Source organism: Ammospiza caudacuta, chromosome Z, assembly GCF_027887145.1.
Source record: "Ammospiza caudacuta isolate bAmmCau1 chromosome Z, bAmmCau1.pri, whole genome shotgun sequence".
Taxonomy (NCBI): domain Eukaryota; kingdom Metazoa; phylum Chordata; class Aves; order Passeriformes; family Passerellidae; genus Ammospiza; species Ammospiza caudacuta.
In genome coordinates, this window is record NC_080632.1 from 78416140 (window position 1) to 78430852 (window position 14713).

Genomic DNA, 14713 nt, shown 5'->3' on the forward strand with positions numbered 1-14713 from the left:
TCTCATTTGGATGCTGTGCTTCAGCTGCCACTCTCCCAGGCTGGCTACAAAACTCCTTTCTCCCCATTTTTCCCATGGAAGCAACAGACATCATTCCAGGCGCAGGAAGCGGGGAAGGAAACGCAATCCTCATGAGACACCATGTCACCAGGGATGACAGCCTGACCGTGGGAGTGCACAAGGCCATCACTCAGCACAAGTGACAGCTATTCCCTCAGGAGACACACTTGGAGGCTTATGCTAGGTGACTATTAACTGCTATGTACCAGCCTCACAATGTAGCTGGAGAACAGGTGCACATCTAGTGACATACCTGCAAGCCCTGATCACTTGCTAGATCTGCTAATCAGCACTGCCTTAAATGAGCTGTGTACTGGTGACATAAAATGGAAAATGTATCTGCTGGGCAAGGGACACAGGTGTATGAAGAGAGCTTTATTAGTGTGCAAGACAAAACCAGAAAACTACAGGAAGGGACAAATGCCTTTTCAAAGTGCAATAATCACTTAGGACAATATCCTTTGCACCAGGAAGATTTCCTTGGTCATGCTCTGACACAGAGTTCAGGTCCAGCTCCATTCCCTCGCAACAGCCTGTGCACTGTGACACTTGAGATTCAGACCTCCTTCTCTTGCACAATACCAGTCTTGTAGCACCAGTGCAACCACAGCAGAGCGCAATCTGAGCGCTGTGAGGCGTCACTATTTTCATACCATTCCTGTCGTGATCGCTGAATTAGTGCTTGATTCGCTTATGATGAGGTGGCGTGCACTTCATAATGCTCATGTCATGCACTGTCACGTCATGCACTGTCAAAACACATCAACAGAGCCTTCATGCTAAATGCCAGCTTGCCTGTGAAGGGAGCCCACGCAGAAGGAATTTACAGACACAGGCTCTCTTCCATAAGCAACAGTTATTTTTTTAACAGTCCATGTAATTCACCCACAGCTAACGCAAGTGTCTTTCCAAGCATTAGGGACTCCCTTTTATAAATGGGGATACGGAAGAGCTGGCCAGATATTGAGAAATTTCCTTTTTTCATTTTAAACTGATGTACCAGACTTAGCACTGTGTATGTAGAAGAGAAAAACTACTTTGATGATTAAACACACAGTAAGATTAAATGTTAAGCACTATGCTAATGTTAGTAGAATGCATTTAAAAGCACATTTACTGCATTTAAAGGCATTTCTCTACAACTGCATTCAGCGACAAACCACTGGAAGCACAGGACATGCTATGCACTACCACATTTCCATGCTTACACACAGGGACATTAACACAAGCCATGCAGGACAATACCTTCAACTTTGACAAGTGTCCCAGTTCCTTAGCAGCACTGAAAATCAACTGTGTGCCCTATGGTTGCAGAAGTTAGAAAAGAAAGGAGGGGGGAAAAAAAGGTTACAAACAAGCTTCACATATTTTTCCTTTGAGCAAGTCAAGTCAGTTCACAGCCACTTCACATAACCACACCAAGGCCAGGCACAACAACTGGACTCTCCTTGCCAGTTTATTACCTAGTACAAACTCTGGCATTTCTGTGGATACCACAAAAGCTATTTCAGAGCACAATGTCTTGCTAACCAGCTCACTCTTGCTTACAGCAACCACGCACACAGGATGAACCTTCAAATGGGCTGCACAGGGTTGGAGTGAAGGCCGTCTCCAAACTCTCCTCTAGATTTCACATCTAAATAGATGCAAAGACTGGCCACAGCAAAGGATCACACAACCCCAAGATGATGAGAATCTGTCCACAGTCATCATGGTGGGAGTAAGCACAGATCAGATCACAAACAAAACTGGACCTCAGCTGCTCAGGGATGAGAGATTGCCAAAGTCTTGTGAATACTACAACAACACCTTCAAATGCTCTATAGCTTGGCCAATGGCTCTTCTTCCCCCACTGTGCCTTACTAAAGCTGTATAACCAATGAAGAAACACAAAGGGAAGATGAACCCAGTGACAGGAAAACTTGCTTCAAGTCACTCCACCAGTCCCACTGTAAAAGATCTGTTCCTTTTATCTAGCCTAAATCTACTCTCTTCTGGTTTAAAAGCTACATATACCTATGTACCAACTGGTTATTTAGGCATTTGGAAAATAAATGTTAACAGATAAAACGTGTCTCAACTAGCTCAGAGCTAGTTGCTCAGAGCCCCATCTAACCGGTGATGGTTTACCTGCGGTAAATCCAATTCTCCTTCCCTCTCCATTACTATCCTTTCTTATCTTAACAGTCTTCAACACTCCCACTTAACCACAACAGCCTTGACCACACCCCACCCCAAAATACCTCAAACTGTAATGAAGTAAGATGTAAACCCAGAATTATTATACTGCCCTTTGGTAATGTCATTCAGCTTTCCTTTACTGCCTTCCTGGGTATTTGTTCATTGCTCGTTAGGTCAGTACTCTGGAACAAGAACTATCCCACACAGAGATTTGCAGAGAAGACTCTGTGAACTGGCTACTATTGCAAAGATCACTGCTGAAATGAATTTTTTTTAAGGATTAAAATGAATATAGCCCCTCTAAAAGTTTCCCTTCAGCAAAAAGTCTCTATACCTGTTCCCTGGGGTACCAGGAAAAAAACAGACAGCTTATAGATGTAACACTGGAAAACTCAAGACTTGCTCTAGGGCGACTGGACACCCTCTGCTAATTACAAGAGCAGCCCATAACTGAATGTTTAAGGTGAGGAAAGGTCTTTTCTTTAGTTTTTCCAGCTTTGGAAATTTCTTCAAGCTGAAAGACTCTGTGACCGGAAACCAGAGATCACCTCTTGATTTGCTCTACTTGTAACCACCAGCTAGCCCTCACTGTTTCACAGCCTTTTATGTTTGTTGAATACAAACTGACACAGAATGAACATTATTGATTTTCTAGCTAAACAGAAGCTCTTGATAAATGATTAAATTCACAACTTTTGGCAGGGATGGAGGGGAAAGTGCAGGCAAGCACAATGAATCTACAAAGGAAAGGTCCTGAAATGAGAAGGAGAGCTTTTCTTGCTGTCAGTATCCAATGGGTAGTGTTGAAGAGAACAGCCCTCTAATCTGAAAGAGCACAAATTTCCATGTATTTCCAGCAAGGAGGGCTGAGCATGACTGCACACCAGCAGCAACAGAGAGATTTCACTGTGGGTCATGCCAAAAAACCGACCTGAATACAGGGTTTCACCAGCCTCTTCTACCCAACAGACGTGCCTGCTGTTGTGTACAATTTGCCAGGAAAATCTGTTGACTTACAGGGTCTTAAAATTTAAGGTTTTTGAGTCTATTGACCATGCAGTAAACAAAAATGAAAACATTTTTGTATCTGGAATTTTGAAAAAGGGAGTAGTCTCAAAACACAGTAACATCAACCTTTCTTAATTCAGTATTTTCAGCATTCACTGGACACTTTTTTTAATATACATTTGAACAACAACATTAACCAGCTCAGGCACGTAGTCTTCCTGCCTCAAGCTTCTAAGGAGGGCAGGTCAGTAACACTGAGCAATAGCTTGTGACTGGACATGCTTCGTGGAACAAAGCTGCTCAGATAACTCCCAGCTCTTGCACGCTAAGAAAATCCTTGTCAATCAGTGCCAATCTCTGTCAATGCATCTGCAAGGAGAAACTATTTTGCTGTTACACTGAGTTTGTCATCAGTGCTGGCAACATCTAATGAAAATCTGGACAACTCCTTCCTCTGCCAAATGGCATTCTTGTAAACAAGATGCCATACTCCTCAGAGAAGTTATTTATGATGGAAAACGTATCACAAAGCTCTACAGACAGCACTTATTCCAGTTGTGCCAGAGAGTGAGAACAACTGAACTTAAATTATCAGGTAGCTTTGAGAAAAGCTGCCCACAATGGAATTGATTAAAATATCAATGATAGAATATGAGGAAATTAAATCCTTATCATGAATCATGCGCAGCTCTGCAGCAAGCACAGCTGGAAAGGGAAGGAGCCCTCATGCTGGTTTTCCTCGCTCTTCCATGATGTTACTTTTCTAAACTCTTCAGACACAAGAAACACACCTATAGTCCCACCACATAGAGATTTTAAATTCCTTGTTAAGGTTCTGGTGCTTTTTTGTGCCTTCAGTGAAAGCATGCAGAGAAAAATCATCTGCTGACTCAAGTCTAATTGTTGGAAGCAAGAGGATGGCACAGATTTACACTCCAACTGACTCAAACCCTCAAAGCTTAACTGTCCTACTGCTCAGCTGACAAAGCTGGGAAACAAAACCCTACTGCAAGTTTTTTGGATTCCAGTCCTTTTTTGGAAACTGTATTATATGTGATGCTTATTTTTCTGAAACGCAACACTGAAAGGAAGTTTTATCTCACATTGTACATTTATTTCCCATATTTTTGTAATTCCTATGTTCGACAACAATGAGATCTGATAATTTAACAACATTTAAGTTCATTTTAAAAACGCTGTTGTATCTGGCAACATCTGTTAGCACACATTAAGATAAAACTATATTTTAGTTGTTGTGGTGTATTAAACCACAAAAATTGACAAAATAAGCTTAAAAGTGGGGATGAAAAGAGGAAAATAATTACCTGTCAGTACAGAGAACTAGGCACATATGCAGTTCACAGACCATAATTTTATTCAAGGTTAAGAAAGCTTTTTCTCCTCACAGAGGCAGCCTTCAACTTTTCTGCTCCAAGCTAGCACAAGGGAGAGGATTCATTTAAAATAACAGAAGTTTGGAAAGGTTCAGTAAACCTCTTACAGCCACACTCTCCTCCACCACACAGCTCCGGAGCAGCTCAGGCAGAGGGGCCTGAAAAATAGGCAGTCTGGAAGTCAAATGCAAATTCTGTCCTCAGCTTAAAGAAAACTTAGTTTTTATCCTGGAAGATGTTCTCATTTAGTGACGACAAGTCTGACAAGTAGAAAAAAGTACAGCAGGAGCAAGCACAAACAGAGCCTCACGTGAATGGCTGCAGGGTACTATGTGAAATAAATAAAGGAAAGACTCCAAAGGAATCACCTGGGTGTAAACTAAGCACTTCTTCTCTCACCCGACTAGTCAGTGATGGCATGGTACAGTTTCATCGTAAGCAGTTGAGAAAGAAATGTATAACTGTTCTGTTAATATCACCGAGCGTTGTGCACTGAACCCCAAAATACAGATTCCCAGAGTGTATATCCACTCAACCAAGACAGAAGGTGTTTAATTACATGCTGGATCTTAAAATTAGTGAGGTGTGAATTACTTGGTGAGTTACTGGGATCATATTGCCGCTAATCTCACAAGCCACAGGCAGAGAATGCTCAGAGAAGTCACCCATCTGGAAGCCATGAAGGAGCTGCAGATCAGGTCGTCAGAGTGGGAGGCTGTAAAACTGCCCTGTCCCCGCTGGATCGCTCACAGTGCTAACACTTTCTCACCTGAGCCCCACACCACAGAATTTTCCAGAAGCGGATTTAAGTGGAATTGTTAAGTGTGGAGAGAGGTATTTAAGCACTGTGCAGAGGCAGGGTCACGCAAGTGAGAGGTGAGGCAAACTGCAGGGTGACGGGAACCTTCTACCTAGAAGGTTTCCATGACCTCCATCTTTAAAAAAGACTTCTGCACCTCCAGCAGTTTTGCAGAAAGAAGATAAAATATTCCATAAAAGAGATTCTTTTCTGTCATGAATATCTGCTACTTCTTAAGGGCTGTACATGAGTTTTAGGATGGAAATCCCCATCAGTGGTCTTTCAAACACAGAGAGGCTCCACTAGGGCATTCTGTTGCTAAGGGCTGGGAGGAAAGTGTGTTACAGTGCCCGAGGCTATTTGTGTCTGATGTTCTTGCAAAAGAAAACAAAAAAAAAGGAAAAAGAAAAAAAAGGCAAGCCAAATTAGCTAAGAGTGGCTTGGCACAGAAGTAGAAGAGCAAAAAGAAAGTACTGCTTCTGCCCATGCTGGCAGCCCCAAAATTTTCCTTGCCTTGCCCAGCTAGCCTTCACTGAATGATGAAAATCTGGTGGTGACAGAATAAATGGCTATGCCCCAGAGAACAGTGGAAGCAGCTCTTTGTCCTTGCAGCTCACCCAGCCTCACCACCAGTGCCCTGCTCAAGGACTGCAGACAAGGCCACTTTAATCACTGCATTGTTCGTAACCATCTTTCTGGAAGAGCAGCTCATTTCCAGTTTAGACTAGATCAGCCTCCTTGCTACCATACAGCTAATTAGACACCAAGAAATCCAGCTATGAGCATTTTGTGTTATCTCAGACAAGAAAGTATATGCTTCAATTTGCTTCTCCATTTGAAACTGAAATGATGGCACCAAGAAACTATGAAAAAAACTTTAAGTGGCTTATGGCAATATCCTGCAGGTTGGAAGAATTGGCTGATCACAGTTATTGCCTCCTTCATGATACAAGTACTGAATCACTCTCCTACTCTGCCTTTGAAATCCAAAACTAGCAAGTATAAAGCTCAAACAGCTCCTCCCTAGTTCTGAGGCCCTTGATCTCAGTGATTCCTTTCCAAATGGGTTATGTTAATGCTGCTTCTACATGATGATTTTAGCACCTGCCCCCAAAGACTCCTTTTTAAAAGCAATTCAACCAAGACAAAGAAATTTCACCTCCGTAAACTTATTTGCTTTTTCTTCTTTACAAATCATAAAGGCAAGCAGAAATGATTACTCCAAATCTGAGCTCAGAGAGAGCAGTCTTCAGCAAATTACACCTCATGCTAATTTCATGGTTGTAGGTATAACAGTGCACTTCATCCCAGCAGTTCTATTTAAAATCATCATCATCAAGGCCAGAGACAACGGCCTTCCCTCTCAGAGCAAGAGACACCTATAGCAAGAGGCAGGTTTGCATCACTTCCCTGGACACTGCAACCCAAGAATCCCAGTGCAGATATGTGAGGGAACTGCTGAATAGTGAAAAGTACTATTGTTCTACCCACCACTGGGAGAAAAGTAAGGCTGCATAACTGAACCACAGACTGCAAGTTCACTCTAACAGCCAGATGAAAAGAGGTTTTGGATCATCTGTAAATAATGAGGTTACATCCCAGACTTCACACTGCTTCCAACTGAGTGTCATCCCCCAGAGCAGATAGGCATGCATGACTGACATTTAATCAGTTTCTCTGGTTTCTCAGAACTGGGGAGGAGTTAATCTTCCATTGTTAAAAGCAGCACTACATTCACAACACACATCCATCCAGCATGTCCACACAGCTGAACAATTATATAAAAGACTGCCTTTGAAGAAAAACTATCTGGACTCACTTCCAACTTCCCAGCATCACAGAGAAATCCTGCCAGCCAATCCTGGCGTTAAAACCTTCTGTGGGGGTAAAATGGGGGATGGTTGATTTTAAAAATCAAGCTGAAATCAACCACATCTATAGAGAGAGACTCGGGCTAACAGATGATAGGGCAAAAGTGGCTGCAGGTCATGACATAAGGCCATGAAGCCTAACTGTTCCATATTTCCCACATACACAGACAGCTCTCCTTAGAGGATTGTGAAACACTAATCAGTGCAAACTGATACACTGGACAGAAACTCCTTTTGGATCATGGATTTTGCATTGTGTTTTCTTCTAGAGCGTGCTCTGTATCTTGAAGCCCTACCATAAATAGAGATGCTCCCTTTCTTTACCAACTTACAGACATGTTTTTCCATCCTCAGGCAGGCTACATGCAGACAAATTTACCTGGATGGATGACTCACCAGGTCAGGGGGATGAGTTACACAGGCAATGGCAACACTTTCTGGTATGAGTCAGGAAGGATAAAAAGCTTTACCGTATGGTCTGTAAGAGGAGGCAGCACAATCAGCTTCTCCATGGTGTTCATTACCACCCTCCAGAGCTCTTTCAGCACCCGTTTCAACACTGTCTTTTCACACACAGTTGCAAACAGTGTCAGGCTGCAGGGGAAGAGCAAGAACTGAGTAAGTTCAAAGAGCACAATACGCATTGAAAAAGGAGCTGCATATGGAAGATTCAGTGCCCTATCCAAAGCAGTGTCTCGTAACAATTGCTTTAAGGGTAAAAAAATACTCCCTTTTCTAAAGCATAGAATGTGTCCTCACTGTTGGAGTTCTAGCACTAAAAACACTAAAACCACAAAATGGATGATTGATATTTCTGATCTCAATAATTTCTGTTTCTTGACCTGGGGATTACAGAAGGTGTCACTTGGTGATAGGCAGAATAATACATATAATAATAATTGGAATAGTACATATGATCCAAATAAGAGCAGTTACCATTGAAGAGGATCCCTTTAAGAAGACATATTTGGTTTATAGAGTATACAGAAAAAAATTATAAATATAGAATGGTATGTTTTAAGCTTCAAGGGGTTACTATAATGATTTTTGATGAATGCCTAAATTAACACCTCCCAGAGTGTTGTGCAGAAATTCTTGCATAGCTTCTGAAAGCTGCTGAAGTTTGCTAAATCTTTCACCTCTAAAACCACCCCAAAATATTTCTTAGACAACTCCATATTTTATCATGACTGCATTCACCAATCACCTGCCATGTGTTTATCTGCTCTAACACAAGGAGCTTTATTTCCCTAGGTTTTCTTCCTTTATTGTTGTACAGGCAATAAAAAAGGCCAAAAGTGCTAGAATCTTCTTTGAAACATTTGCTGAACTTCAGCATTTACTGATCGCACTATGAACAGGAACTCTGTGGCCAGTACCACTAAGACAGCTGACTCCTCTCCACTGTGTAACTTCTTCTCCCAACTTCCCTTCTTCCCACAGCTGGTTAGACAGTAAATGAACAAAACAAACAGGGACAGGACTGCTATGGGTGGGATGCAGGAGGCACTAAAAAGATACACTCCTTCTCTAAAGGAGGGAAGAAAATAATCCAAGCGTGGATTACTTGCTCCACAGCTGGATGGCAAGCCTGTAGCAAACCACATTCCCAATGGTACAAAGGAATATGGATTTTTGGGGTTCATGAAGGCAGGCATGGAAAATGATCAAATGAGAAGGCTCCTAGATGTAATGACTGCTGCAGAGAGTCACTTAGAACACAGTGACCCAAAAAAAAATAGGATAATCAACACTAAGAGCAACCAAACCCCTTATGTTTTAAACTTGTAAAGCTTCATATCTCTTGCAGCATTTATTATGAAAATTGCTGGTCATCCCTTACTAAATGAAGAACTGATGTGCATCAGCATTAAGCTTAGCTTGTACAACGATAAAAAACTGTTTCTCTTTGCAGTTCAAGACTTGGCTTGAACATTTAACTGTCCTTGTCCAGCTGAATCATGCTGCATGGCACTAATGCAACAGTTAATTAAAGCAATGGATCCACCATGTTCACGTCCCATCATTCAGAAGCTTATTTGCTAGTCAGAACAGCAGCAGCAGATATGACTAGAATACACGTCTGACAGGACTGTGATATGAGTAGAATATATACCAAGTACATAAGCACTGTTTGCAATATGCTTGTTAATTGGATACAATAAAATCTCTGTAGAAAAAACCCACAGCTAGAAAATTTAGAATTTCAGTCTTTTTCATTCCTTGATCAGCAGTGTGTTTTGCTGATTGCTATAATTGCCAGAGGCAGAAAGAATAACTGGAGTGTGCTTTGGGTCATAACTGGATTGAACGGAGGATGAAGAGCCCATCCATGGCTTGTGAGAAGCAGATATGGGAAGAAAAGCTATTGATTATTCTTGAAAATTTGGAGACTGGAAATCTCAGTGACAATCCAAGAAAATGGAGCTATTTTCCCCTCTGTCTCATTCTTGTTCCAATCCAATGAACTGTATGTGTAGCATATATTTGAACACTCCCTTACTTTCCATCCAGGAAGTCCATCAGTGGCCTCAGGACATTATCTGCATCTTGTGCAACTGTGTTTCTGGCATTAGCAGCAGAATTTGCTGTCCCTTTCACTTGACAGAGGATATCAGACATTTGCTTGACACATTCATCAATCCGTGTCTGAAAGCTGCACAGATAGGAGAGAGGCAAAAACAATTATTAGAGGCAGAAATACAAGGTAAAAAATTTCAAGTTCACTCAGTCTCACACTTTTCTTTCACAAGACTTGCTGCTCTTTTCCTTACTGTATTTGTTACCAAGGGGCATGATCTCCAGTTCCTTATGCCCGCCACCCACGCACAGCTGACCACCTCTAAACAGGAGACACAAGTATATTTGAGAGAAGTTTGTTCATTCATCTTGCAGCAAGAAATGATCCTTTTCTGACCTCAAGAAACACTGTTATCCCTAGTTCAAAGCACCCTGCTGCACCCTTTGCTTTCTCCACCACAGAGACTGGAATATCACATGGAGCAATGACAATGCATGCCCTGCTCTGAGCACCCAGGAGTCCATCAGCAGAAATCCAGTTATGACCCATCATAGCTTAAGTCTTTAAAATAACAGAGAGAGCCTGAAGGCAGGCACCAGCTTAAACCAGTCCACTGCCATACAGCCCATGCCAAATGTCAAATTGGGATGTGGGGCCCAGCTGTGCAAAGTGCAGTCTCCCTGTAACGAAGTGACACACAAGGTATTAAACCACAATTACTCTTCCACCTCTTACTGCTAAGAGGAGATTCAAAATTAAATAATGCAATGATTAAAAATTATGAATAGATCAGCAGAGCTGACAACTAATCAATTCAGCAAATAAAGGAAAACGCTTTGACATTTAAAAGAACAGTTACTAACAACAGGCACTACAAGTGACATTTAACTATCCATTAATGGCACAGAGGTTTGAAGCCAGGAAGAGAAGCCAGTGTTAGGAGCTAGGGTAAAGATTTAAGAGGAGGTACAAAAGTTTGGAAGCCAGCTTTACATCTGCATAAATGACCTGAACTTCTATGTGCAAGCCACCAGGACAGCTATGGGTTGGGTGTGAATGTCCCATGACTCTCACCTTCCTTCTCCACCTGGTCACCTTTCCTGCTCTGCTACCTCTAGCCTCGTGGTCCTTCTTGCTCAATTCTAGCTTGCCTCTCCCTGGAAAAACTCCAGAGCTGTCTCCCATGTGCCCTCTTTCTAGCAGAAAGAGTCCTGCAGCACTCAGTTGTGGCTGCAATGTCAGCTTAACCAGAGACCTAAGCCACATCAAATAAAAGAGCATAAAAAATTTCCTGTGCCATTAACAGTTCCTGCTCTGTCACAAGCCAATCCCACCCCACAGTTCTCCCACTGCCTCATCAATTGCAGGACCTTGCTTCAAGATGCTTTAAACCCCCCAGGTCAAGGATGGAAAATAACAATGGCCTCATGGATAAAATGTGCTATGAGTGAAAATGGTTGCCAATTTTATGAAAAATAACAGATCAGTTACTGTGGCAACAGGTTCACCTGAAAGTGAAGCTTGTGTAAATGTACAGCTTAACAGGAGCCCTTGGCAGCAGCAAGCTAAAAAAACAATTTCACCTATGCTGTCAGACAGGCCCTGCTGCTCCCTAATTCCTCCAGGAATTCCTTCCTTCACTCCTACAGCCTCCAAGAACAAACAGGAGCTAGCCTTGCATGAAGGATAAATCCTTCCAAGACTTATCTCCCCTCAAAGTAGAAAATGCTTCTGTGTCCAGATGAAATCCTCTCTCAGCACAAGGGTAGTGAGGCTCTCTGGACATGTGCTGCCTTCTCATCAAATACAGCTAATCTCACACAGAGGAAGAAGAGTTAAGATCTGGAGTGTCAGGTGTGCACGGAGATGAAAGAGTACCTGTTTACAGACTCTGCACAAAATATTGCAGATATCTGCCTTATCTCCTAAGTTTCTATCCTTTAGGAGATCATGCTTGTATAGTGAACTGCAGCTCTACTTTTCACTCTCTAAGACTGTTAAAGAATAAATTAAGCACCTGAGACATCTGACTGGCTGCATCTCTGGCTGACTCATCTCTCTAAAACACTCCCCAGTATGTACACTGATACTGGATAATCTCTTTAAATCATATTATCATATGTCAAGATTGCCCCCAAATTGTTTTGTAGCAATGGCACCATGGAGACAATATTCAGATTAAAAGAATTCACCTCCTAATCATTACTTCTCAGTCACTCTGTGCCTAATTATGAACTTTGCTGATTCCATTCAGTTACAGTTTGAGTCTTTCCATTTCTTGCTGTAGCATTCATTACTGGCCATGGGAACTGCTCACTCATCTCCCTGCTTAGCTTTGTGTGGTGAAATTCAAACAGTTTTTGACAAATCCCACTATGATTTTTTAGCCATATGAATTGCAAACCTGTCAACCCCAGGAGGCCAGGTTGGTACAATTTTCTCTGCCTAGCCCATGTTCAAGCTACACTACAGTTCATGCCTGCATTAATCCTGTTATGCAGCACAACATGAAATGAATGGGGTTTGTAATGGGAAGTGGTTGTTTTCAAAAATCAGTCAGGAGTTCTGTATTTTAGATTTCACTTAACTGATATGCTCTGTAGTTCACTACTAAAGTCTTATAATGTTGAGCTCATTTTATCCTCAGGTAAATGAAAACATGATTTGCAATAAAACTTAATTCTCATCAATTTCTCTGGCAATGCTTAAGACAGCTCCCTGAAACACTAGATAACATTTGCAGAAGCTTTAGAACAGGCCAATCTCAGATTCTAAACCTGTTTCCTTCTTATTCCATTATTCATTTAACAATCAGAAATCAGTCAGCTGTTTCATACATTTAGAGCAGAATGTTTAAACAAGAATGCTGCTCCATAAACGCTAAGCTGGAAACTGCTTTTTGAGCAGTAAAGGAGCAGGAAATTCTGTTACTGACAAGAACTACTTACTGAAAAAAAAATCACTCTGTGTAATTCAAATACATTTCACAGTTGAGAGATCTCTGTGCTACATTTCAAAGCAGAGAAATACAGGAAGAGAAATACTTCAAAAATGTTTTTCACTTCTATAGATAGTCTCTGTATATTAAAGGCCATAAATTTAGGAAAAAAAGAAAAATACAATGCAGTTCACAGGAGTTTCTTTTCTTTTGTAACCTGACTAAATGAGATTAGATAAAAGAAAGGAATGCTTCAAAGACAAGGACTTTGTAGTACTGACCTGTTACCAAACACTGCACTGAGCTCATCCAAAACATTGTTCAGCTTCACCTGGAGCTCTTTGAGATGGTCACTTGCTTCTGCATCCAACTGTGGATGAAAAAAAAAGCATTTAAGTTTGAACACAGAGGGCAGTCTGCTGTCCTCTGCAGTGCTTCCCTTCACTGTTGAGGCTACACTTAATAAGCAGGTGAACTATCCCCACTGGACTCTGCCAGGTAGGATGCTCTCCTCCACTGCGTGTTGCTGCTGCTACAGAAGCTGTGGAACAGTCAGCAGATATATGCCTAAAAAGCAGCAAGTAATTTCCCCAGGCTCCTATAACCCTTCAATATCCTTACTGATGTTTGTGAAGTTGAGGAAGAAAGGGAATGTGAACTCCCTGTGGCCAAGAGTGTATGTAGGGCTGAGAATCCATCAAGTACTGTGCTCTGCCCTGGGCTCACAGGTCATGTCACCCCTCTGAGTCTAGAAGGACACAGGGCTTTGCAGACTGGTTGTTACTACTTGTGCATTTCTCCATGTATGATCTTGAAAGAAGCTATTTCACCTTCCTTCCTGCCATCAAGTGTTTTAACTGAAGATTGACTCAGTCACTGCTTTCAGAAGGTTGGACCCCAGCTGTTTTGAAAATCTGGCCACGATATCATGGCAGGAGCTGTTGTACACTTTTGTTGATCATTTTTGGAAAGTAAAATCTCAGCTACTGGTATTGAGCAAACATAGCCCTACCCGCACATGGAACCAGACAGCTTTTTGTACACAAGTGTTCAGAGGAAAACAAAAAACAAGTTCCCCAAGCACTACATGAATGCTGTTGACACCTTAGCAGGTTCTGTCAGGAAGTGCTTCCTCCATTCTTATCAGTGCAAAGCCACCTGTTTTTAAATTGAACATTATTTGCAGAGTCTTGTATTCCAGCTCCCCTCCAGCCATCACCCCTCCAGCCTCAAACAAGCCACTTCTGAGCAACATACCTGTGGGTACACTTAGCAACACAGGATGAATGCTTTGGCATCATTTGCTCATAAAAAGTAACTTGTAAAACAGATTTGCCTGTGTATGCAGGCAAACAAGACGTTTGTAAAACAAAAAGCTTCCTCCTAGGCAGAGCATCTCTTCAGGAATGTAATGAGCCAGGTACCAGTACTGTGGTTAAAAATCAGTTTAGACTTTTATGGTATATCCATCTATACAGGATTTGAACACAACAGGAGTTCCCACCTCTAAAATCAGTGCTGAAGCCCTCTTCATATTGCTTCAGCATCTGTCAGAGAAAGCTGAGCCTTAGGGGATTTGGAATCTGATCTGCTCATTTTCCTGTTGTAAGCTGGCATGGAAAATTGACTCTATTATGCATTTGAACCTGTGCTAATAAAACTTCTGGATCAGAATTTTAAAAGTAATTAAAGTAAGACCCAACAATCAAGCAAATGATGATTACTTAGGCGTTGTAACTTTAGGCATTCCTGCCTCTGATTATTTTTCCTTTATTAAATTTCTTTTCCTATCATCTTTGCAACACTCTTGCGCTCTGACGGCAGAAAGAAGCTAATGTCATGACAATCAGCATTCATTCTAGCCAAGCTTGTAGGTAAGAAAATAAAAACAGCATTTGGTGGTGGTGGTTTCTCTTGCCCTTACATTAATCCTTCCCTCCT

The 14713-nt window shown here is 41.7% G+C and overlaps 1 protein-coding gene across 1 annotated transcript in view; it reads right to left on the bottom strand.

Annotated features, from left to right (window-relative positions):
- Nucleotides 1-14713, bottom strand: part of UNC13B (unc-13 homolog B) — a 206681-nt gene that overhangs the window by 14041 nt on the left and 177927 nt on the right. The window contains exons 31-34 of the mRNA XM_058824327.1: nt 13054-13142; nt 9817-9969; nt 7784-7907; nt 1306-1362 (exon numbers count right to left, since the gene is read on the bottom strand). Of these exons, the coding sequence (XP_058680310.1) occupies nt 1306-1362; nt 7784-7907; nt 9817-9969; nt 13054-13142 (423 nt within the window). The remainder of the gene's footprint in view (nt 1-1305; nt 1363-7783; nt 7908-9816; nt 9970-13053; nt 13143-14713) is intronic.